Source organism: Myodes glareolus, chromosome 9, assembly GCF_982192425.1.
Source record: "Myodes glareolus chromosome 9, mMyoGla1.1, whole genome shotgun sequence".
Classification (NCBI taxonomy): Eukaryota; Metazoa; Chordata; class Mammalia; order Rodentia; family Cricetidae; genus Myodes; species Myodes glareolus.
This window is the reverse complement of record NC_142034.1, coordinates 38650462-38676176: the sequence shown is the minus strand read 5'-3', so window position 1 is coordinate 38676176 and position 25715 is coordinate 38650462. Positions and strand designations below refer to the sequence as shown.

At 42.4% G+C, this 25715-nt stretch overlaps 1 protein-coding gene across 21 annotated transcripts in view; it reads left to right on the top strand.

Moving 5' to 3' along the window:
• The window catches only part of Synrg (synergin gamma), a 79247-nt gene that overhangs the window by 31601 nt on the left and 21931 nt on the right, over positions 1 to 25715 (top strand). For 9 of the 21 annotated variants that reach the window (XM_085695567.2, XM_085695584.2, XM_085695583.2 and 6 more), the window contains 5 exons: positions 462 to 595; positions 5966 to 6078; positions 6279 to 6341; positions 13526 to 14458; positions 24701 to 25063. In XM_085695567.2, the coding sequence (XP_085551693.2) occupies positions 462 to 595; positions 5966 to 6078; positions 6279 to 6341; positions 13526 to 14458; positions 24701 to 25063 (1606 nt within the window). Of the gene's footprint in view, positions 1 to 461; positions 596 to 5965; positions 6079 to 6278; positions 6342 to 13525; positions 14459 to 24469; positions 25064 to 25715 lie in introns of all 21 variants that reach the window. The other 12 variants (XM_085695578.2, XM_085695564.2, XM_085695581.2 and 9 more) reach the window with 3 other exon arrangements.

Sequence of the window (25715 nt, the reverse complement as noted above, 5' to 3'; positions counted from 1 at the left end):
AGAAAAGGCTGTGGCTTGGCAGTGATGTGTTTATGTGTCAAGGTACCAAGGGGTCAGTTGTGCTGTTTAGGTTTATGTCAGCCTGACACAGGCTAGAGTTATCTGAAAGAGGAAACCTCAACTGAGAAAATGCCTCTGTAAGATCTGGTTATAGGACACTGATGTGGGAGGGCCCAGCCCATTTTGGTTGGTGGCATCCCTGGGCTCGTGGTCCTGGGTTCTATAAGAAAGCAGTCTAAGCAGGCCATGATGAATAAGCCAGTAAGCAGTACTCCTCCATGGTCTCTGTATCAGCTCCTACCTCCGGGTTCCTGTCCTGCCTGAGTTCCTGTCCTGACTTCCTCAGTGATGGACAATGATATGTGAAAATATAAGCCAAATAAACTCTTTCCTCCCTAAGTTGCTTTGGTCATGGTGTTTCATCTCTGCACTAGTCACTCTAAGATACTTTTTAAATCTAGGTGGGAAAGACAGAAGAAGATGACTTCCAAGATTTTCAAGATGCTTCCAAATCAGGATCTCTTGATGATTCTTTTACTGACTTCCAAGAGGTGCCTGCTTCCTCAAAAACAAGTAATTCCCAGCACGGAAACAGGTAGAAATGAGTTGAATATATTTAACATTGCATTTTATCATTAGGGAAAGGGCATTCATGGCATAAGAAGCCTGTCCAAAGAGCAGTTACGTACTGTATTTCTCATGTTGTATCTTGATTGTAATGGCGTATGTTTCTCATGTTTCCCCCAGTAGCGCTTAGCCCATATATAACTGATAGACAGTTCTATTATTGCATGTGGACTATAAGCTGAGTCCATCAAGTGAGTGACTCACTCTCTTCAGGGAAGGTCTTTCAGTATATTAAGTCAAAATTTGTGGGTAAAAGTTTTTAAATGATAGCCAGACCTGAAGTGGGCTTTTGGCAGATTTTTATTTTTATTTTTGGGGTTTTCTTTATCAGTTGCTTGGTTGGATTGTTTGGTTTATCGTTGCTGTTTTTCTTGTTTTTTAAAGTGTGTGTATGTGTGTGTCTGTGTGACATGTGTGTATCTGTGTGAATGTATGTCACATGTATGCAGGTGCCCAAGGAGGCCAGAAGAAGGTGTTAGATCCCCTGATGCTGAATTACAGGCTGTTATGAAATGCCTGACGTTGGAGCTAGAAACTGAATCCGGGTCCCCTGGAAAACAGGAAGTGCTCTTAACAAATGAGTAATCTAGTTTGATTTTTTTTTGAGAAAGGATTTTTTTGCTATATATTCCTGGCTGGCCTGGAACTCATAACTCTCCTCCTGCCTCTACCTCCTTAAGTGTTAAGGACCGCCACACCCAGCCGCTGTGTGCATTGTTTGCTGCATCATCTTCCCGTCATTTCCCTCTGCACAGCTGTGCGTATGCTTTTTACAGCTTTTATTTCACTGCCTCCAAGTTTCCTTGAATGAAATGTTTCTCTCTTGTCTGAAAGTTTGCGCTTGTGCTCATGTGTTCATTCAGCCGCGTGTTTATGTAGCAGCTACTTTGTGCCAGATGCAGAGGTGAGACACAAGAATACAGGCCAAAGTTCACAGTTGCTGCTCCCTTGAAGCACAGTTTCACCCAAGTGCCTAGCCTTTAAAGCTCTCATGACTCGGCTGAATTGCATGTCTGCTGAATCCTCGGATTCAGACAGCTGTAATTGGAAAATATTCAGAAAAAGATCATGTACCTACTGAAAATGCATAAAGCTCAGTGTCTTTCTCTCTAGACAGTACTGCGCACTGACTATGTGCCTAGTCTTTACAGTGTTAGTACAGTAACTAACTCGGAAGACTGATTTCAGGTGTGCAGAGGATCTGTATGTGAATATGATAATCCGTGTTCCAAACTGTGAATGTATTTAAAAGCGACTGGCCCATCGGGTCATAATGTGAAGAACTAAGCCTAGAGACCCACCTTGGTCAGTGTGTGGAAGCAAAAAGTGGGCATTATTTGTCAGAAGAGATGACAAAACAGGGCTGAGAGGTGAACTAGGGCGGAAAGCATAAGGTCAGAGGAGGAAAGACAGACAAGGGGACAAACAACTCTGGCAAAGCTTTATTCAGAAAGGGGCCTGTGGGGGGAAGCTCTCTAGTCCAAGAAACCAGACAGCCTGCCCCTGCTTACAGCTGAGCAGCTATAGGGCGAAAGGGAGAGGTGTGCGGGGACTGAATTTCCCTTTGGGGGGGCCTGTTGTTAGGGATAGCTAAGGTGCTTGGTGTGTAAAAGAATGTTAAGCAATTCGTAGCCATCTCTGCAACTGCCATTACTGGAGGGTTGGCATTGTGGAGAGGGCAAGAATCGAGAAAAGTAAGTTCCTTTAGTTCTGGGAGCCACTGTACGTGAGTTCCTGCAGCTGCTGTGTCTAGCCAGAATAGAGAAGCTTTAGGTGGCAGCACGGCCAGGACTAGCAGAGAGCACTGTTAGTTGATGAGAACACAGCAGTTAGGGCAGCCCCTGTTGTGGGGAGCCTTGTGATCTATGGTCTGATCTGTACAGTATCTTCAGAATAATAAATTGCTTCAAGAAGGGCTTTTGCTGCCCTTTGGGGTCCCCCTTACTGCTGCAAGCCAAGAAAGCCACAGCACAGGAAACACTGTGTTCCTCACATAGTGGTTGAACTCAGTTCTGAGGTCAAGAAGAGAGAACATCCCCAGGCATGAAAGTACCAAAATACCGGGGTGGGTGGCCGGGGAGCCAACAGCACAAGTGGGGCTCTGGGACAGAAAGTTGTTAGAAAGTTGAAGCTCTAGGACCTTGGGTCTGGTTTGTTTGTTTTATTGTCCTGAGAACTAAGCCTTTTCTGTGGGTTGTTTGTTGAGACAGGTTCTCTTTATTACATAGCCTTGACTGTCCTAAAACTCACTAAATAGACCAGGCTAGCTTCAGACTCACAGAGATCTGCCGCCTTCTGCCTCTCAAGTGCTGGGATTAAAGATGTGAGTCACCACACTCTACTTTAAACATTTCATTACAAACTTTTATATTTAGCAGAGTGAGCAAAGCTATCTGTGTAAGAAATATCAAATAGGAGTCTTGTTATGGTTTAAATGAAATGCTACAGGTCCTCGAGAGATCCCAAGACCACACTGCAGCTCCCCAAAGTGGCAGCAGGCACCAAGCAGCAGGTCCCGAGAACAACCAGTCCCAGACAGGGATGGCACAGTTTCCCAAGTGGCTGCAGTGGGCCCCATGGGGCAGCGAGTCCCAGGCAGGGAGCTGCATGGTGAGTGAGAGACCCCATGAGGAGAGACAGACTGATGGGCACGCCACAAGACCACACCACAGGTTTCCAAAGGCGGCTGGTCCTAGGCAGGGAGTCACGCGGAGGGCAAGAGACAAAGACATGGATAGGCACACCATGGAGAGTGAAGTTGGATATTTATTTAGTGGGTTATGGAGGGGAAAGGGGAGAAGTTTGCCTGGCAGACAGGGGAGAGAGTGGGCGTGGCTTGCCTCTTAAGGGACAGGACAGACCATTACAAATCTTTTCTATCACATACTATAAAACTTGTGTTTGAGACAAGGAATTCAACTCTTTTTTTATCCCCATGTAAAACGTGGGTGCAAATGTTTTAATCCCCGTACCACCACCACCACCATTATCCAGTAAAACATTTGTCTTTGCAAAGGTCCACTGCTCTAGTCCTGGAGTCTGAACGCCTGGAGCAGTAACCCTTCTCCCCTTCCTTCATTTCCTCACTAGCACCAGTTCTTTACAGATTAGCTAATTAAATTAAGACTGTGAGGTCAGACCCCAGCCATTGAGGAAAAGATACAGTCACTACCCAAGTTAGAATAAAAACTAAACACACTTCCAGCCCGTGCGTGCTCTCCATACCCTCATGAGCACGAGCAAAGTCTCCCTTGCCCAGACACTTGGGCTGGAATGGTGGTCTCTTATTTCTAACATCTGTCATAGCCATATGGAAGTAGAATCTCTGGGGGGGGGAGACGAAACATGCTCTTTAATGACCAGGTTCTCAGTCTTGCCTTTCAGTGGGATGCAGATTCTTGTATTTTAAAACAATGTGGCCCTCTCACTTGAGTATTTCCCTTAAGAAACAGAAATGACTGTTTTCATGTATAAAACTGATAATAATTGCTATATATAACTTGCATAAACACTCTGATGGTGATTATAGCCTTCTTTTAAAAAGTAATAGCTCCAGAGAAGGGACTGGAACGAAACACTGATTTGTGGTGCACGTATAATTAGTGTGTGTCAGCTTTCTCGAAGGGAACTGAATTCTGTTGATTTTCATCAGTGCTGTTTCATTACCCTGCAGGGTCTCTTTTTGTCCAATCCTGTGAATATAATTTTAAAATTAATTACTTTCAATTAAATGTCACATTTAGTAGAAAGATTTTGCCACTGAGCTTTAAAAGACCATAGCTAGAATTGGAGGGTTACGAAAAGCAGGCAAGCCATCCAGCTTCCTGGGCTTTTTGTCCTTAAATACAGAGCAATTACCTGTATTCCTATGTAATATTCTGGTCATTGAGCTACAGTTTAATTATTTATGAAACCGTGAAAGCATCCACCTACATGTATAGGTGATAAGCCATTACATTTGTTAAAATCAGATAGCAGCAGCTGTGTGGCAGTGAAGTGAAATTTTAATATTCAATGCTTGTAAGTCTTGAGAACACGGTGGACCCCATTGCCATGAGTGCAGGACAGCCTGGTTTTTGCCTTGGTTGTGGGCCACTGATAAGAAGATTTAAATGCCTGTTAAAAGACTTTTGCTCCAGGGCAGAGACCTCAATAGAAATCCATTTCTGTATCTTGTGCTGTGGTATTGAATGATACTAGCTGGTGGTGAAATGCAGTCATTCATATGTAAAGGTTGTTCTTCCAGGGAACTGCTTGGGTCTGATAAGAGAAAAAAAAGCAATGCTCTATAGTGTGTTTAAGCTTTCTAAGAATTGCCCACGCAGATGCTACTCGTTGTGCTATTTTTCCATGAAAACAGTATGTCCACAGATAAAACTATCCTAATCTAATTTTGAAGTGATTGTTGTTTTGCTACAAAGATAGCTGTCTGGGACCACGGTTGTGATCCTGGTAAAAATATGCTTTCTCTTTCCTCTGTGGTTGCTTATCAGATGTCTGCACTGCTGCATAATGATCAAAGCAGAATTTACACCTCTGCTTGAACAATATTTTGCACAGAACTTTTACAACCTGAACCCATTTTAGAGAAGTCTTAGGTTGTAATTTATCTTTAAGTAGTAAACATACATATTTGGTGAAATTCGCTGTTAAATTATTGTGAAGTGTAAGTTGAAATGGCAGGAGGTTGTCATTTTTTTATTTTTTATTAAAAATTTCCTCCTCCTCCTCCCACTTCCCTCCCCCCCCCAGGTGGTATTCTTTAATCTGTTTTCAGTGCTTTTATGGTTTAAACGGACGATGAGACCATTGGTGTAGATGTCACCCTCCTCAGTCAAAAAAAAAAAATAGTACTTGAGTGTTAATGTTTATTTTCAAGAAAGGGGCATTGTTTTTAGTCATTTGTGGAGTTTATATATAGTTTCTAACCTTAGGAACTATAGGGCTGGGGGCACAGCCCAGTTGGCAGCCTACATGCACAAGCCCTGGGCTCAATACTCCATCACACTACTATAGTCATTTTTTAAAAAGAAAGTGAGTCAGTCAGTGGTGGTACATGGCTTAATCCCAGACTTAGAAGGCAGAAGCAGGTGAATCACCTAGTTTGAAGTCAACCTAGTCTACAGAGTGAGTCCCAAGACAGCCAGGGCTGTACACAGAGAAACCCTGTCTCAAAAAGAGAGAGAGAAAGAGAGAGAGAGAGAGAGAGAGAGAGAGAGAGAGAGAGAGAGAGAATTGGCAGAGAACTATCAGCTCTAACTGTGTCCTTAGCGCCATGTGGTGCTGAGAGAGGATTCCTCTGTCTGATGGATAACATACATCTCCTCCTTCCTCACAGTGCCCCATCTCTGCTGATACCACTTCCCGGAACTAAATCCTCCACAGATAAATACTCGGTGTTTAAAGGGATTTCTGCTGACAGGCCCTCTGAAAACCCGGCTTCATTTGGAGGTAAAAAGTTTGTCAGTTGATAAATTTGTGGCTGTAACTTTTAATTAAGTTGTATAAATCTTTTAAGTGGCAGGTTTTTTTATTGAATGTATCAGGTGCTGTTCCATGTGTTAAATATGTTTGCTCAGCTCAGTCTGCCATGCTTCTCCGGCTGTGATCTCTGGGTTCCTCACTGTAATGAGTTTCTGTCTCTGTTGTAGAGTCTGGTGACAAATACAGTGCGTTCAGGGAACTTGAACAAACGGCAGAGAGCAAGCCTCTTGGTGAGTTTGGATTCCATTTCTTCTTTTCCTTTTGCTGCATTGTGGGGAAAACCCCGTGCCTTGTGCGTGCTAGACAAGTACTTTACCACTGAGTACATCCTCTAATCCTTTAAGAATTTTTGGTGTTTTTGTTTTTAGTGGCATCTACAATCATTCATTTATTTTATTGCATATGTAGTTTAAAAGAAAAAAAAAACAAGAAAAGAATTTTTAAAGAATGGCAAACCAGATGTTCTAACACACACCTGTAATTGTAGCACTTGTGGAATATAAACAGGGGGATCACAAATTTGGGACAAATCTGGGCTACATAGCTAGTTCCAGGCCAGCCTGGGCTACCTAGTGAGAGCCTATCAGTCACTTGGTAGGCCCAACTGTCTGGGAACTTATCAAGAGTCACTTGTGTCTGCTCTTTAAGTGCTGGGATTGAAGATGTGTACCAACATGCCCAGTTTAAAAGATAACTGGCATATTATTTTATGACATAGTAATAATTGTTGTGATACATACTCAGACTGCAGGGCTTTAATTCAGAAGCCCTTAATGGTTGTTGCAATGCTTAGCCAGTATTGTCATGGGCTAAGTACAGCACTATCTTATGGGAAGGGCTAATTTTGGGGAGCCTTGAAATTATAGTAAAGCAGTGTGGCTCAGGTTTCTGGGCAGTACTTTTAAAATTTCAGGTAAATGTCATATCAATACAAACAGTACGTTGCCTTTCACTGGCATCTGCCAGGCAACTTAGATCCTGTGTCAAAGATAGCTGTGATCGCTCTATCCTAACATGCCCAGGGCTGCTGACAGCGCCCGTGTGGACTGTACGGAAAGTAGCCACCAGTCTTAATCAGTTCCTGGTGTGGTACTTGGCATTATTATTGTTTTCTTGACTTCTCATCCATCATCTGAAAAGAACAGCATTGTAGAATAACATTATTCAAAATAGCTCTGGGGCTGGGGAGATGACTCTGGATAAGGACACTTGCTGCCAACCCTGACACCCTGAGTTCTGTCCCCGGAATCCACATGGTGAAAGGAGAGAACAGCTTCTGGAAGTCATTGGTGAACTTGACACATATGCATGTTGTAGCATGTTTGTACTTATGCGCCCTTGTGTATGTATGTATGGATGCGATCACACAAAAAATACATCAGTAAACCTAATTTTTTTAAGATGATATCTTTATTGAGGTGTAATTCACATCAGCAAAATTCGTTCTTTTTAAATTTAGGATTGAGGGAGATTGGTATGTTGACAGAGATGTGCCAGATCTTACTTTGGAACACTTTCTTCATTCTCAAAGAGAAATTCTATAATCTTTCATTGTTCAAGTCTACCTAACGTCAATCATCGACTTTTTGTTCCTATGGACTCCCCCTTTTTTTTCTTTCTTTCTTTTTTTTTTTTTTTTTTTTTTTTTGGTTTTTTGAAACAGGGTTTCTCTGTAGCTTTGGAGCCTGTTCTGGAACTAGCTCTTGTACACCAGGCTGGCCCCAAACTCACAGAGATTTGCCTGCCTCTGCCTCCCAAGTGCTGGGGTTAAAGGCATGCGTCGCCACCACCCGACCTAATTTTTTTTAATTTTATTCATTTATTTTTTTTTTATTTTTCCTTTCAAAAATTTACACTTCCTCCCCTCCTCCCAATTCCCTTCTGCTCCCTTACTCACCCTCCTCCCTCCCCCTCCCTGCTTGAGAGAGGGCAAGGAACCCTGCCCTGTGGGAAGTCCAAGGCCCTCCTCCCTACATCTAGGCCCAGGAAGCTGTGCATCCATGTAGACTAGGGTCCCCAAAAGCCAAAACATGCCATAAAAACAAGTGACTTGTTTTTAATTTTTTTAATTAAAAAAAAAAAAGCTGCTTTGATGAGCCAGGCAGTAGAGCCTGTAAGCTTCAGCACGGCCCTCCAGAGCAGGGGCAGCAAGAGCTCGTGTCCATCCTAGGTGCTTAGCAAGTTCAAAACCAGCATGAAAAACAGCCGCAAACATCTGTGACAAAGCAGAATGTATCATAAGACAGGAATCAGCATTGCACAGTCACAGAGGTGGGGTGTGGCGCCGGCTGGAGAGCCACCAGCTACAGCTTACTTTGAAGTGAGAAATTGATCTGATTGTTCCATCATGTGAGAGCTGATCTGATTTGTCTGATTTTCCCAAAGAGAGACTAAGTGTGGCACAGCCGGCTAATAAAGAAATATACCTTAAGCTGAGAGGTGCTAGCACACACCTTTAATCCCAGTACTTGGGAGGCGGATCTCTGTGATCCTTAGCAAGCCTGGCCTACAAGAGCTAGTTCCAGAACAGCTAGTACTGTTACATAGAGAAACCCTGTCTTGAAAAAAAAGAAAAAAGAAAGAGAGAGAGAGAAATACACCTTTTCAGATTTCTCCTCATTAGTGACACAGTCCTATCTACTTAATACTCTTCATTAAGAAAAAGGAAGTATTGTACTTTTACAAAATGACAAACTAGAGACAAGCAAGACTCGACCTAATTAGCTTTTTACCAAATTGACCTTTGTAGATGGAGTTTCTGTCCCACTTGGTCCCACAGCCCAAATCCATAGCCATTCAGTCCCAAATAAACACACAGAGGCTTATATTAGTTATAAACTGTTTGGCCTATTGCTCAGGCTTATTACTAACTAGCTCTTACAACTTAAATTAACCTGTAATTTTTATCTATGTTTAGCCATGTGGATTTCTATCTTTTCTCAGTAAGGCATCCTCATCTTGTTTACCCTACATCTGGCTTGTGACTGACTCTCTGCCTTTCCTCTTCCCAGAATTCTCCTAGTCTAGTTGCCCTGCCTATACTTCCTGCTTGGCTCCTGGTCAGTCAGTGTTTTATTAAACCAATAACAGTGACAAATCATTACAGTGTACAAGAGCATTATTCCACAGCATACCTTGTTGGCACAGGGAGTACAATATGGCACAAAGTGGATACCAAGTGGCCTTCCAAAGTTTCAGGGCTGAGATATAGTTCAGTGTAGAGTGACTATTTAGCATGCATGGGCAGGTTCCTGGTTTCCATCCTCAACACTGCTAAATTGATCAGTTAATTGAATGAATGAATGAATGAATGAGTCAGTCAGTCAGTATTACATATCCAAGTCAGCTTACATATCCAAGAAGGAGAGGTCAGTTACTGTGCTGTGCTGTACTTGATTCAAGTCACCATTGTTCAGGATTTTCAAAATTGACTGTGATTTTAAAAATGAAGAGGTGTGTGTGTGTGTGTGTGTGTGTGTGTGTGTGTGTGTGTGTGTGTGTTGAGAGAGAGAGACAGAGAGAGACAGAGAGAGCAAAAGAGAGAAATTAGTGTGTGTAATTAAGCATGACATGTAGTTTGAGTAATCCTTAGATTGTATCCTAACCTTAATTCTGCATATTGTGAAATGTATCAGCTCTAATGATGATTTCCTCCTGAAATCACATTCTGCCTTTCTGTACTCAGTGCTCAAAGCTGGCTTCTCCACTTTTGCTTGGGGTGGGATAGAGTCTCTAAGTGTAAGGGAGATGTAGTAGATATTCCTCTGCACCAGCATCTCTACACAGGAAGGGCCACCTCTTAGAACAGATCTTAGCTTCTAGCAATATTTCCTTGTGTTTCATCCAAACAGCTTTAAGATATGAAAGCTATTTCTTTCCCCATACTTGTGTTAGGCACTAGGTGTTCAAATGTGAACCTTAGAGGAATCCTGACTTCATTCTGTCTCAGGCAAGTTTCAAGTAGAGCCTGGTTTAATGTCAGGATTCTTTGTGTGATTTGGTGTTAATGATCATGATATAAATGTTACTTTAAATTTTTTTATTTTATGTATGTAACTGTTTTTGCCTGCATGTATGTCTATGTACCACATGGGAGCCTAGTGCCCACAGAGTCCAGAAGAGGGCATTGGACCTCCAAAGACTAGAGTTATAGACAGTTATGAGCGGCCATGTGAATACTGGGAACTGAACCCAGATCCTCTGAAAGAACAGTCAGTGCATTTAACTACTGGGCCATTCTGCGTTATTCTTAATAGAGACAATAGGAAAAGGTAGTGGTGCCCAAAATGTAAGTGGTGCCTTAGTCCTGTTTTCTCAGCCTGAACTGAGGCCCAGTTATTGTCATTTTGATTTGCTTGTTTTCGTTTCTCTGTGCTTCAACTCAATTTAAAGCCTTCGAGTTATTAACTGTGATTAGTCATGTTGAATATTTTATTCTCCTAAACTTCTTTAAAACTTTCCTTGGTCTGGGCCATTTGTGCTACAGACCTTTCATCCCAGCACTTGGAAAGTAGAGACAAGAGGATGAGGAGCACAAGGTCATACTTGGCCACATAGCAAATTTGAGCCAAAAAATAGGAAGAATGGGATGTTTAATGTCAAACCTTGGAGCCTCTGCAGGACCACAGTTCAGAGCGGAGCTTCTCGTGGTACTGAGCCACAGTTTAATAAGTACCAACAGGCTAAGCCAGAAGTTTCACATAAGTTGTAAAAAATGTTTTAAATTAAAAAAGGACACTTCTTTGTAGAACTTTAGCCAAATACTCATTTAAATTTTCTCAGGGCATAAAAAGTCACAAAAATCAAAGGAGGAGCTGCAAGAATCTAAGGGGAACTGAAGAGCTGCCAGTGGACCAGCAGGCTCACTCCCAGCCGCAGGTTCACTCCCAGCCGCAGGTTCACTCCCAGCCGCAGGTTCACTCCCAGCCAGCCTATTTGTTGAAATATGCTTAGTTTTGAAGTTATGAACCCCGTTTTCATTTCCTTCTAACCCTTTACCCAGTTTACATTCCTGATGGAAAAATTTACAATTCATCATCAGTAAGTTTAGTTTCTATGTGATTGTGTGTAGAAATCAAAACCTGTCAATTTCACAGATATTTCAAAGCAGTAATCAAAAGTTTATTTGGGATATGATCCGGACATAGTAACTCATGCCTTTAATTATAGCGTTCATGAGGTTGAGGCAGAAGAATTCCCATGAAATAAAGGTCAGCCTGGGCTACCATGTGAGACCTTGCCTCAAAAAACCAAAATGACAAAAAAAATTACTACTAATTACCTTTTCATGTATAGAAATAACACAGATGTCATCAATGTGTCTGTAAAATCCTAGGGTAATTTTCACATTTGTATTTCCTGTCAATTTGTGAAATTGATGTTTTTATATTATCTCTCTCTCTCTCTCTCTCTCTCTCTCTCTCTCTGTTTTCCAAGACAGGGTTTCTCAGCTATGGGGTCTGTCCTGGAAATAGCTCGGTGACCAGGCTGGCCTTGAACTCAAGAAGATCCACCTGCCTCTGCCCATGTTATGACTTTTAAATGTTATATTTTGAAAACAAAATTATAGGAAACTTGAAGGCTACTCCTTTTTCTCAGATTACTGTAGTACTGTAGATGCATTTGTATTGATGACTTTTACTAGTAAATCAGATCAGTATCAGATTAAGAAGAAAAAGCTCATTGTTTCCAGTGCTATTTTCAATTTGGAAAGTCAAAGTGCAGATCATGCATCAGGCATGATAGGTATAAAGCCTGCTGTCCATGGTGTCAATATTAGAAACTGATTTTATGGTTTTGGTTTTAAGTACATTTTATGGCTCATACGTATCTGTGTTTCATTGTTTAGAAAAAAATATTTTTTAATAAAAATGGATGAGAAGCTGGACATGGTAGTGCATGCCTATAATATCAGCACTCAGGAGGTAGAGACCGGAGACTGCCACAAATCCAAGGCCAGTTTATTCTACCTAGTGAATTCTAGGCCAGCCAGAGCTACCTACTGTCTTAAAAAGAAAAAGAAAAAAAAAAAAAACAGCGGTTGTGGAGAGGTAAAGAAATTTAGCGTTATTTTTAACTCTCTAGAAGTGACAGTCATTATTTTTTAAATAATCAGTGATGTTGGTTGGTATAGCAATATTTATGTTTGGTATAGATCTGGATTCCATTAAATGGCATGTCCTAGTGGGTGTCATTGTAGAGCTCCAGATGCTGGAAGGAAAGTGAGGCCATCTGCATCCTGTCCTTGTAATTGTGAGAGATAAGATTAGATACTAATGAAGACAAGTCTTAGTAAGAGTCCTGGCTTGCATGGTCTGCCGAGCAAGTCCCAGGGTAGCCAGGGCAATGCAGAGAAACCCTGTCTCAAAGCAACAATGCCAGCAATAACAAAAAACCCAAACAAACAAAAAGAGAATCATGACCCCAGATTTAAATCAGTTCTCAGGGCTGAAAAAAGTGGCTCAGAGGATAAAAAATGTTTGCCTCAGAAGCCCACTGTCCTGAGTTCAGTCCTCAGATTCCATAGGAAGGAGAAGAGCGAGTCAGTGCCCAGAGCTGCCCTCTGACTTCCATGTGTGCACACCACACTCACACATAGATAGCAACAGTAACCAAAGGTTTTTACATTTTTTATAGGGCTCTTATCTATGGCACTTAATAACTAGTTCTTTTTTCAAAGATTTTTACCAAAATATCTTCAAATTAATATGTCTGTGTACTTGAACAAGATCTCATTATATCCTATCTAATAATTTGTGTTCCTGTGTGTATGCATGTGTGTATGTGTGCATGTGTGCTTAGCATTGAAACTAGGTCATGGTTGTTTCATGCATGAGCTTTACCACTGAGCACTGAGCTACAATGCTAGCCTTTAATAATTGGGTTTTTTTGTTTTTCATGGTGGTTAGTTCATTGGTTGTTTGGTTAGTTGGTTGGTATATTTGAAACCTGGTCTTGTTAGGTAGCCCAAGTTGGCCTCAACTTGTGATCCTTCTGCCTCAGTTTCCCAAGTTCTGGAAAGGTGTGTGCCACAATATCCTGCTCTAAATCTTTTGGAAGTCTTGTTGTTCTGAACATCAGAGGCAGAAGACTTCTTCTCAATACTTCGTTGATGCTTTGATTCTGTTTAAAACTGTGTGACATGTTTCATCTTTAAAGGGTTGCTCATTGTGCCTCTATGGAGCCTCCAGCTTCTCTTTCAGTCTGGCCAGAGGAGGAGAGTCTTGAGGGCAGTGCTTGCCTATTTCCATATCACACTGGCTGGAATGAAGAAACAAGTTGTCTGATGAAGAGTGTGGACTATGGTTACTGTCAAGCCAGGGGAGAAACCTAGAAAACCTTAGCAGTTCAGTCTGCATTGTTCTGTGTGGGCTTAACTCTGTGGCTTTCCTTCACTGCCTGCTCTTTCTTTCAGGAGAGAACTTTGCCGAGTTCAGATCCACAGGAACCGATGACGGCTTCACCGACTTCAAGACCGCCGATAGTGTGTCACCCCTAGAGCCACCGACAAAGGACACTTTTCCAGCAGCCTTTCCCTCCGGAGCTGCACAACAGAAACAGACACCAGTGAAAACCCCTCTGAATTTAGCAGACCTAGATATGTTCTCCTCAGTCAATTGCAGTGGCGAGAAACTGGTGCCCTTTTCAACTGCGTTTAGCACATCAAAGTCAGTTTCCACGAGACCTCCGCCGGCCAGCTCTGCAGCAGCCCCAGCAGCACTGGCATCCACGAAAACTTCTAGTTTGGTAGATGATTTTGGAGAGTTCAACCTCTTCGGGGAATACTCGAATCCTGCATCTGTTGGGGAGCAGGACGACTTTGCAGATTTCATGGCTTTCGGTAACAGCTCTATTTCATCTGAGGCCAAAGCAGACGACAAATACGACGTCCTCAGAGAGGAAGTGAATCCCAGCCCCTTGGCCAGCAGCACAGTGGAGAGTGCACAGAATCCACCTGCTGCATCTTCCAAATACGATGTCTTCAAACAGCTTTCCCTAGAGGGAGCTGGACTGGCCATCGAGGAGTTCAAAGAGAACACTCCTTCTGCCAAGAGTGACGATGACTTTGCTGACTTCCACTCCAGTAAGTTTTCATCCACAAGCTCAGACAAGTCCCTGGGAGAGAAAGCGGTGGCTTTCAGACACGCCAAAGAAGACTCTGCCTCGGTGAAATCCTTAGATCTGCCCTCCATCGGTGGCAGCAGCGTTGGCAAGGAGGACTCGGAAGACGCTCTTTCTGTTCAGTTTGACATGAAATTGGCTGATGTGGGAGGAGATCTTAAGCATGTCATGTCTGATAGCTCGTTGGATTTGCCAACAGTTAGTGGCCAACATCCTCCTGCCGCAGGTGAGGAATTGGTGAGATTGCTCTGGTGATGGTGATGCAGATTTCAAAGATGATTCTGTGGGTACTGTCTGACTGACAGATTGAGGCACTGGCTCGTTACCTTGGCGGATATCTAGTAATTAATTAGCCTCCTGTTGTCTGTCTGCTTGAAGCAGTGTTCAACATGATGTTATGAAAACATTAATCTATGGGTACTCTGACTGCTCCAGAACTTAGATTGGAGAGCCGAAATATTTTTATTTTTGAAACCTAATACTCACTTGGTGTCAGAGGCCCATACAAACCTACTGCTCAGTGAAGCCCACATAGCCAGGAATTTTATAAAAACTTTTGCGGTGTCCACAGTGTTTCGTCATCCCTGTGAGTGGGATCAGTGCTCCCGCTCCCCTTTTGTCTTCTCTTGACTATATTTAGAGTTGCTAAGACAGTATTTGTTTGGTTTACAGAAACTGACTCTTCTTAGGCCAAGAAAGTAAAAAGCTCTTCCCACTTGGAATGCAGTTTGTCAGCTTCCTTGAGACGAGGTAAAGAGGTCACTTAGGGATGCTTGGTGTGTCAGGACCTGGCAGGAGCAGGCCTGTTTTCAGTGTTACTGTTTTGCAGCGTTACTGCGAGTAATAATTTGTAATAACCCTGTAGATGCTAGGGTAGGGTAACTACTAACTTCTCATAATGGAGCCCTCTTTAAACCCTGTGTGGATTTACATGTAGCAGTTTATTCTCTGGTCCAGCTTCCTGTCACAAGAACTAGATTCCCAAGTGTCCTAGTTTTTATTTCATTTTGTTTTTTAATATGTATATAGAAAGATAAACCTATTTTGTGGCCTTTAATAATGAGAACTATCTCAGCATTACTGTATTATTCTAGAAAAGGTAGTGTGCACATGCAGGGTTTGTTTCTTTACCTGGGAGGGACAGGTAAGACGCTTCCAAGTTTACAGACTCAGCAGACATTGTGAAGTGCTGTAGAGTCCACAGATTTCAAACTGGCAAATGGTATCTGTCCTTTGCTACTGAAATGGGTTTCTTATGCTGGGTTTTGAATGGAAAGCAAAGTTAGCAAAGATCAGCGTGTTTCGCCTGCTGCCAGCCAAGGGGCTTCCTAGGTGCAGCTGGCTATCTGAGCTCCTTCTGCCCTTTGCTATTATTTCCTCATTTTTATCCTATTTTTTCTTTTTTTCCTTTGCTGCTGTTTGTTTGATGGATGATTTTATTCTTTTTTGTATGAGCTGCGTGAGCCACAACACTTGGTTGCAAGGGGCATTGGTTTTTAAACAACAGCATTTGATTTTTATTTAAAAAACAATTTCACAACATGTATACTAGCCTTTTGGACTTTGAAGTTATTAATTAGAGACTATTTTTCTGAAAATGAATCTATATTCTTTCACAGTGCCAAACTACAAATCTGTGAAATGAGTTAATCCAGGTTTGGGATATCTTTTTCCCGCCTTTTATTCGGGAAGGAGAGGTTGGCTTTTGACTGAGCTCATTCCAATGGACCTGTTAAATAATCTGTGCCCGTGCTCTCTCTGTATGTTTGGAACGCTCTCAGAATGGAACCTTCCATGTTCAAGCCCACTCTCTTCAGAGGGAGAAGATCTGAAAAGCAGATTGTCTCCTTCTGTTGATCTGTAAACCTCTGGTGGGAACGGAGTAGTAACCCTTCAGAGCGGTTGTTAGAGGGTTGATGGCTGACCAGGGAGTCATGCCTGTATGTCGTTGAGCAAGACTGCTGCATAAATAAATATATTAGAGAGGGAAAGCGGTAGGCATTGCTTCAATGCACTGTGACTTTATTTTACCCTTCCGCTCACCATGGAGTGATGAACTTGCTCTCTTAGTCTGGGGGTTGAAAGGACATTTCTAGAGAAAGAAGAAGTGGGCTGATGGAGCAAAAAGAACTTATATGGTTACTGTCTATGGACGTGGTCTTGTTTGGAAACCCTAACTTAACTCTGAAGGGGATACTGTCTCTAACCCATGCTGTTAACTCTTTGTATGGACGGTAGATATACTAATAACATTGCCTGGTTTCTCTCTGCACATCATTGCATTTACCTTTTAGCCCTTGCTGCGTATAATTTCAATGAGGCTGCTCTCCCACCCCCTTAAATATACTCTCTCTGGCACAGCAGCATCTTGATGTTCAGTCTTTGAGATCCTTTGTTTCTATGGCAGCAAGAGCTTACTTTGATTTGTGACTTTCTCAACGGGTCAGCAAGACCTTTGTGGCTACCTACCTGTGAAGTAGCTCTTTTTGACATGGAAAATCTTTGTATTTTAATCAGCGCCTTATTATTTTTTTGGCTGCTTTTCTGATGTCTTTTTTCAACACAGACACTTGTGTGTGGATGTGCCCTTTGGAACTTGCTTTATTCTCTTTCTCTGCGAACACTGGCCTGCATGCTACTCTGATGGCTCCTCCCAGCTCTTCTGTACCATTCTCTTTTGCGACCTGTAAGTCCTGTGTTAATAAACGATTCTTTGGCATATTTTGAAAGTGTGGGGATGTGTGTAATTTGTGTTTTTGAGAATTAGACCAAAGAAATAATCCGGATGGTATAAAATTGAAGTCATGTCCCTTAAAACTGGGTTTTCTTTTTTCCTTCTAAGAAAGCAGAGGTACGGTTGCCTTTGCCCCTTGTATATCCATTGACAAAAGTCAGTAATGTGGCATTGGACTGATGTGTAGCTGTAGGCTCTTGAGCTCAGTTGGCAGCATGCTTACCAGCATCTGCAAAGTACTTATTTAATCCTCAGCACAAGTAAATCAATATATGTAGAAATATATCAAGCACACTCCTCAATGATGCAAAAATAAAACTCAGCCAGATGTGAGACACACACCAGTGATCTTCACACTTGTGAGGCTGAGACAGAATTGTGAGTTCAAGGCCAGCCTGAGTATACTACTGTGTCTCACTAGACAAAGTAAAATATATACATATCTATATAAAAGTAGAAATAACCTGGACACTCTGACCTGGACACCCACACATGGCACACTTGTTCTCACACGTAGAGACTCTATACACACAACAGTAATAAACGTTAAAAGCTAAGACAACCCTCAAAACAAAAGAACTAAGCTTTAAACTATTTTCATCTTTAAGAAAACAGTTTCTGGGCTGACTCAGTGGTAGAGTATTTGCAAGGCACTAAACTTGATCCCAGCATTGCAATAAACCAATCAATAAATTAATAAAAATCACAAAGACCACTGAAGGTTAGCAATGAGTAGCTAGCCATGAAAACTATTTGCTCTATTTTAGGATAGGGTAAGAGTGAGGAACTTTGGCAATAGTCTTTTCAAGTCCCAAGCCCAAGCTACATAAAGATTTCGGGGAAAGAATCATTTCAATGTTTTTACTTTTTATTCATGATTTGAAGGTTTTAAGTTTTTATTTTTAGAATTTATGGAAATAAAGGATACTGAACTCCTGAAAATGGGAATTTTGAGTAGAATTCCAGAAATCACTTTCATGTGCCATCCAAGAAAGAAAATAGCTGGGTGTTGGGGCTGAAATTCACCCAGAGAAAAGCCAGGCCTTCCACTCAAGCTGTATAATGTGCTGAAAGTTGAGAAGTCGCTGTTAAAACAAGGTGCTCTGCATTTTAACCATGCGTACTGCTAAGAAACTTGGGAGAAAAGCCCCCAGCTAGTGATTCCAGAAGCTGCACTGTGAGAACGACCTCATGAGGCGGTGGCTTCCTCTCTCAGCAGATTCTCTAAAACCAGGGCAGGCTACTGGGTTTGCTTTAACTCCCTTGAGAGCAGAAGTGACCATCTCCGTGTGTAACTGCCGTTCACGAACAACTCAGTGTGTCTAGATAGCATATGATTTTAAGGGAGGTAGTTTTTTTGTTGTTGTTATTGGTTTTTTGAGACAGGGTTTCTCTATGCAACAGCCCTAGCTGTCCTGGAGCTAGCTTTGTAGACCAGGCTGGCCTGGAACTCACAGAGATTTGTCTGCCTCTGCCTCCCGAGTGCTGGGATTAAAGACGTGTGCCACCACTGCCTGGTGAGGTAGTTTTAATAGTACAACACAGCATCCCCTTTTCGTGGTAAAGATCTGCATTCTGTGCTGTAGGTTCAAACAAATAACCCTGTGGTGTTTGTCCTGATGCCAGGTAAGAAATGGTTGGCTAATGCTTGTCTCTGTCAGTGCATGAGACTTCCCACAAACATGCTGGTGTTCTGCCGGCACTGTGTTGTCCTGTTAGAATCTGTGCTGATTACCAGAGGGTAAGGTGAGAACAGAGAACACTGGCCATGTCATACAAGCTGTGCTAGCTTCTAAAATAGTTGAAGGAATTGATTGTTATTATCTGTTGTTGTTTGAAACAGGATTCCTTTATGTGGCCCTGGCTGTCCTGGAACTAGCTCTTGTAGTCCAGGCTGGCCTTGAACTCACAAAGATACTCCTGCTTCTACCTCCTGTGTTCTGGGATTAAGGTGTGTGCCACCACCACCTGGTGATGGTTTTTATTTATACTTCTTTTGTTTTAGTTGACTCAAGGTCTCACTAGTGATGCTGCCTAGGCTAATCTTAAAATCCTGAGTTCAAGTTATCCCCCTGCCTCAGATTTCAGAGTAGCTAGGGTTCCAGGTACATGTCATCATGCCCATCTATTTTTATTTATGTATATTTATTTATTTATTGCATGCTAAACAAGTGCTCTACCACCAACCTGCACTCTCAGCCAAAATCACTTTATTGTCTTTCTTATGAGTGGCTATCATCTGAGGACTTTTGATAAGTTGTTTGGGAAATGTAAGCTAAGTGATTCTGAGAACATAAGAGGGTATATACCCTGGAGGCTCTGCCCCCTAAGTCTGTTCTCTCTCTTTTGATAGCCAGAAGGCCTTCATTTTAATTACCATCTTTTGTGCTCATTTGGTATCATTTTGATGGGATTTCTAATATTTTTACTATTTTTAATTATATATGTGTGGGAGTGTGCATTTAAGTGCAGGTGCTGTGGCAGCCAGAAATATTGGGCCTCCTAGAACTGGAGTTACAGGTGGCTGTGAGGTGCCTGGCATGGCTGTTGGTAGATTGGTACATGCTCTTAAACTCTGAGCCCTGTCTCCAGCCTGGGTTTCCCTGACTCACCTTGTACAATCTTACTGTCTCTTGCCTTCTAGCCTCCTGTGAGTCTAGTATTCTCATGCTTGCTGCTTTTCTTTATTGACCATAAAGCATTGACATAGAAACCTGAAGATGTTTACAGTGTAGACACAATTTAAACCATAGCGTCACAGGAGCTGGTGCAAACATGCAGATTGGGAAATGTCTACACAGATTAGAAAGCACAGGAAGGCAATCAAACAGCAGTGTTTCATAGCCTGTTGCTCAGTGAGGTCACTTTTCCTATTCTCTACAACAATGCCATCAGGATGCTTGAGACTTAACAGACCAGGCTTTACAGTTAGTAGAGAATATTCTCTAAAGGAGAATTGGGCCCCAAACAAGACATGGAGATATACAACTATTTTGTGGATTGTGTTGGTGAATGAAGGCTGGGTTAACTCAGCATTAGATATTAGAAGTTGTTCCCTCTTTGGGCCAGCAAACATTGCTACTGCAATGCAGAACACTCAAGAATTGTGGAATTGTGCTTATAATTCCCTTTTGCTTTTTCTTCCTCTAAACTCCTTCTTAAAAGCCAGTAACTCTTAATCTCTTGGGCATATACCCACAGCTTTAGAAGGTGTGGGTTTCACCTTCTGTGTCTTATGGTGGTGGCTTACATTCCTGGGGATACCTTGTTTTCATGTACAACATGCATTCAGAGTGGATCTGAATAGAGGTTATGGAAGAGCCTGGTAGGGTTAGCTGCCTGTAGGAGAGAAAGCCATGTCTTGATTTGATCCACGATGGGAAGCGGGTCGTACTGTTTATTCTCTTGTCCTTTGTCATAGTGAATTCCCGTTGCAAACAATCCGTGTGTGAAAGCACACAATTTCGCTTACTACCCGTGCCCAGCTGAGGCTCTCTCTAGCCCCGCCCAGGGGCTGGAAGGAGATACAGAGATGACTCTTCTTTTATTATGGTCATTCCCCATCTTCTTTTTTCTTGTAATTTTCAAAATTCAGCTACTAAGTTGCAAAGCCATCTCTAGTCACTTTGGTGCTTATAACATCCGGTATCATTTTTCCCAGGCAGGGCTCCTGTCTATCAAGCTGGAGGCCTTGTTCTTTATTGTTTTTAAGATCTTTATACAATAATACAAAGAACTGGGTTGCTAAGCAAATAGAGAGTTGTTAACATGGAAAAATGGAGAGTTTCTTTGTTTGTTCTTTACCTCCAATCAACTTATGTGCCAGATTTTTCTCAGAAAATGGTTTACCAGTGTTCACTATACCAAAAAAAAGCACGCTTGGCATTTATACTGTGTATAACTGCCGGGCTCAGGGGTAAGCATTATGTCACCGTTTGGGTTTTGGTTTTTATGTAATACCAGTTTGGTGCTTATGGGTTCAAATTAATTACTCTTTAGTAATTTGCTTTTTCACCTACATTCAGTTTCAAAGTTTGCATTTAGTGACTCATAACATGTTTACTCTCTGGTTAAAATGTATATCTCAAACATTTCCTTTTATGTCTTTCATTTGGTTCTTCATTTAGTCATTTGGTCACTTCAGTAAGTAGCTCCAGAAGGTGAAATGTTCCATGATTTCACTGAAGACCTTCCTAGGTATAAAGTCTTAAGAGCTCTTCTGCTAAGGTAATCCTTATTGCATACAATGCCCTTTACCTTGCTTACAATGCGAGTCATTCTTGATTTAAAAAAAAAAAAAGGCTTGTCTTCTTGTGGCATAATTGCACAAAAAGGTCTTTTTATCACCATAGCAACTCGGTTGCAGTGTTTGAACTAGAGCGGTCATTCCATAAATTTATCTTTGGCCTTCCAAAAAACCCAAAAAACGAAAAACCCAAATCACTACTTTTTAATAAATAAGACGCTAGAAGCAGTTTCTGATATGGTTTCCCCAAAGAGCCTTCCAGAAAAGTCTAATAATAAACATACCTGTGTGGTGAAGCATTCTGCTGAATGTTCCCCTGACAGACTAGCCTGGTTTCAAGCACATCTGCCTCCTGATTGAATGGCTCGTCTTTTGAGCCTGCGCACCTGGGTCTAGGCAGACCCTCTACCTAGAGGGGAAATACTACAGATAGAGACTAAGAAAGTGCTTCGTCTAACAGCTTGCTTCACTCTTTCTAAACTATAAATTTGTCACCTAAATTGTTTTTCCTTCTTATTAAGCAGGCCACATATGAGGGGTGTGGTTTGCGCTGCAGAATTTGAAAGTGTTCCATCTTTTAGCAAAGGAGATTTGCTTTGCCGGTTGACTAGCATTGTTATCGTTCATTAAATGCTCTTATCGGAGCATAGGGAGTTGTGTGTAGTGATGGTGGGAGGGCTGTGGTAGTGTCCAGAACCTCGAACCTATTCTAAACTATGTGCTGTTGTTGTGAAAGGAGGGGCAAGAACCAGGGTTGTTTCACCCATTGGCTTAATTATGAAAATCCAGTCACAGAAATCTGGGTTCCTTGTGAGTTGTGTGTGTGGTTATTGGGGAGAGAATGTGTATGGTTATTGGGAGGTTGTGTGTGTGGTTATCAGGGGGTTGTATGTGTGGTTATCAGGGGGTTGTATGTGTGGTTATCAGGGGGTTGTATGTGTGGTTATCAGGGGGTTGTATGTGTGGTTATCGGGGGTTGTGTGTGGTTATCAGGGGGGTTTTGTGTGATTATCGGGGTTGTATGTGTGGTTATCAGGGGGTTGTGTGTCTGGTTATCAGGAGGGGTTGATGTGTAGTTATCAGAGAGGTTGTATGTGTGGTTAATGTGTAGTTATCAGAGAGGTTGTATGTGTGGTTATCAGGGGTTGTGTGTGTGGTTATTGGGGAGAGAATGTGTATGGTTATTGGGAGGTTGTGTGTGATTTTCAGGGAGTTGTGTGTGTGGTTATCGGGGGTTGTGTGTGGTTATCAGGAGGGTTTTGTGTGTAGTTATCAGGGGGTTGTGTGTGGTTATCAGGATGGTTGTGTGTGGTTTTAAGGGGGTTGTTTGTAAGTTTATCATGGAGGTTGTGTGTGATTTATCAGGGGCTCGTGTGTCTGGTTATCAGGAGGGGTTTGTGTAGTTATCAGAGAGGTTATATGTGTGGTTAATGTGTAGTTATCAGAGAGACTGTATGTGCGGTTATCAGGGGCGGTTGGCCCCCTCTCTCAGATGCAGTTAAATGAAATAAGAGGCCTCTAGCCTGCTCCAGTGCCCTCCTGAAAGGAGCATCTCCACTCCAGCCATAGGCAGTCTTCTCAAGTTTGCTTTTTGAAAACTAACTGGAAAACCAAGCCTGTAATTCCAGCTACTCAAGAGGCTGAGGCAGGAGGATTTTGAATTCAAGGCTAGTCTAGGCAAGTTAGTAAGAGCCTGTCTCAGCAGAGTTAGAAACAGAGTTGGAGATGTGGGTCAGTGGCCAGGTACTTGCTGCACTTGCCTAGTGTGCAAGGCCCTGGGCCAGTCCTCTGCATGACAGAAGGATCGATGGGGGAGAAAATGAGCAGAACAGCTTTTCCTAGTAAATCACCAAGATGGCAAGTGACCTCTTCATGTTTACTCTGAACGGGTTCAAGCTGTTCCACGTATTGCCCTCCAGGCTCTGAACAATCTTCTGCATACATTGTCTATCACACCCCTTCAAATACATAGTCTCACTTCATAGATGAGCATACCAGAGTTCAGAAAAGTACACTTGGGGGCTGAGGTGGGAGGGTTGCCAGGAGTTCAAGGCCAGACTGAACTAGAAGGGTAGTGTCCTCGCTAACCAAGTAAGTAGGTGACAGAGTCAGACTTGGATCTTTCCAGACTGAAAAGCTGCATTCTTTCTGCTGTCTTCCCCTATCTTATCATTTGTTCATTCATTCATTCATTCTTAGACTAGGCTGGCCTTGGAGATCAGCTTGCTTCTGCCTCCCAAGTGCTGGGCTTAAAGATGCACACCAGTTCATCAGACTTATTTAAATATAGATAAAGAAGATAGTGAGTCTTCTAGCCCAGCACATCTCTCTTTCACTTCCACTTTTCAGTGAGTGTGGGAAGGGAGATGCATTACTGAAGCAGAAACAGCCCAGAAGGATCTCAGACTTTTCGTTTGCTGGCCTGAGACTCACAGAGATCCGCCTGCCTCTGCCTCCTGGGATTAAAGGCAGGCGCCACCACATCCAGGTCCTCCAATCTATTTTTTAAGGACTAATGTAATTCAGGCTGATTTTTGTTTTTCTCACATTCTATCCCAGCAATAGGATATCCAAACTGACCAAAATAAAAACGAGGTAAGTGACTGCTTGATTAAAATCCTCTACGTGTCTTTGCCTGACACAGAAATTTCTAGCAATTTATTAAAAGTTAGATGAGAAGGCTTTTGCTTTTATTTTGAGAAACTGGATTCTTGGTTTGTCTCATTTCCTGTAACTAGAGTTAAGAAGAACAGTGTCCACGCAGTCCAGAGAAAAGGAGATGTGGTTTTGGTATGGAATATGTAAGAATGCCTTCGAGCTTAACAAGGAATAATTTGTTAAGTGATCAGTATGGACATGGCTACGCAACCTATCTTTGTAGTAATTTTTCACATATAACAGAAAGTATTTGTTGTTTCTTTTGTTTCGTTTTGTTTGTTTGAGACAGGGTCTCTTTGTAGACCTGGCTGTCCTGAAACTGGAGATCGGGCTGGCCTCAAACTCATAGAAAGCTGCCTCCCAAATGTTGAGGTTAAAGTTGTGTACACATGCCCAGGTTTCTTTAAAATCAAATATAAATGCTAGCTGAAAATGAATAGAGTTTCTGAAAGATCAAATGTTACAGCCCAACTCCTTTAATTTTAGTACAAGCTTTGACTGTAGCTCCTGCAGCATAGCATGGGACTGATGAAATGTTCTAGGCACTTTGCCTAACTTAGGAGCTTGGTTCTAATTGTGGGACCTTCTTTTCCTTTCAGATGTAGAGGATTTAGACTGTGATGCTTTCGGAAGCTGTAGTAGCCATTCTGCAGTGAGCACACTTAGGAGCTGTGACTGGCCAGACAGGGGTGATGCATCTCAGGGCAGAAACCTCTCTCCATTTGTCCCCTCAGCAGGAAATGGGTCCTTCTCGGTCACCTCAGATCTTCAAAAGAAAGAGACCTCATTTGGCAGTTCTGAAAACATCACCATGTCATCTCTCTCCAAAGGAACAGCCTTGGCGAGCGAGGATGCGCTCCCAGAGACTCCCTTCGCAGCCTTCGCCAGCTTTAAAGACAAGATGCCCCAGAGCGTTGAGCAGAAAGAGTGCGAAAGTGAGGACTACCAGGACTTCACAAGGCAGGACCTGCCCACGGCGGCATGGAGCCACGAGACTGCATGTCCAAGCCCGGCTTCCAGTGTCGCCTCTCACGAAACCCCCAGGGACTGTGCAGATGACTTTGGAGAATTTCAAAGTGAAAAGCCCAAAATCAGCAAATTTGACTTTTTAGTAGCCAATTCACAAAGCAAAATGAAGTCCAGTGAAGAAATGATCAAAAGTGAGCTGGCAACTTTTGACCTTTCTGTTCAAGGTAAGTCTTTCTTCTCATAGGCTTGTTCCACTAAGGTGTTACATTCTTTCCTGAGAATACCACAGTGATTTTTTTTAAAAACAGGCATGGTGATGCATGTCTGTAACCCTCACATTCAAGAGGCTGAGGCAGGAGGATCATGAGTTTGTGGTCAGCTAGGTTATATAGTAAGCTTCAGGCCAGCCTAGGCTACATAATGAGACACTACCTTAAAAACTAAAAAGTAATTTCAAAGAAAAAGTAAAATGATGATTCTTTGTTTAGCAGGAAATGGATGTTCCAACTTGTAAGACTGCGATTTCCCTGGAGCTCAGTTCAGGTCCCTGTCCCTCATAACTGCTTATTGGAGAAAGACAAAGAGCATGTGGCTTTTCTTCACGCTCTAGTTTGCTTAGAAGTGTGCTATAAGCCAGATATGGTGGCAAACGCTTTAATTCCAGCACTTGGAAGACAGAGGCAGTCGGATCTCTGTGAGTTCAAGGCCAGCCTGGTCTACACAGTGAATTCCAGGACCACCAGTTACGTAGTGAGACCCTATCTCCAAACAAAGAGAAAGAACACGCAGTGCTCTTGCAAGGGACCTGAGTTTGGTTCCCAGCACCCACATCTGGCAGCTCACAACTACCTGTAGCTCTGGTTCCAGGGAATCTGC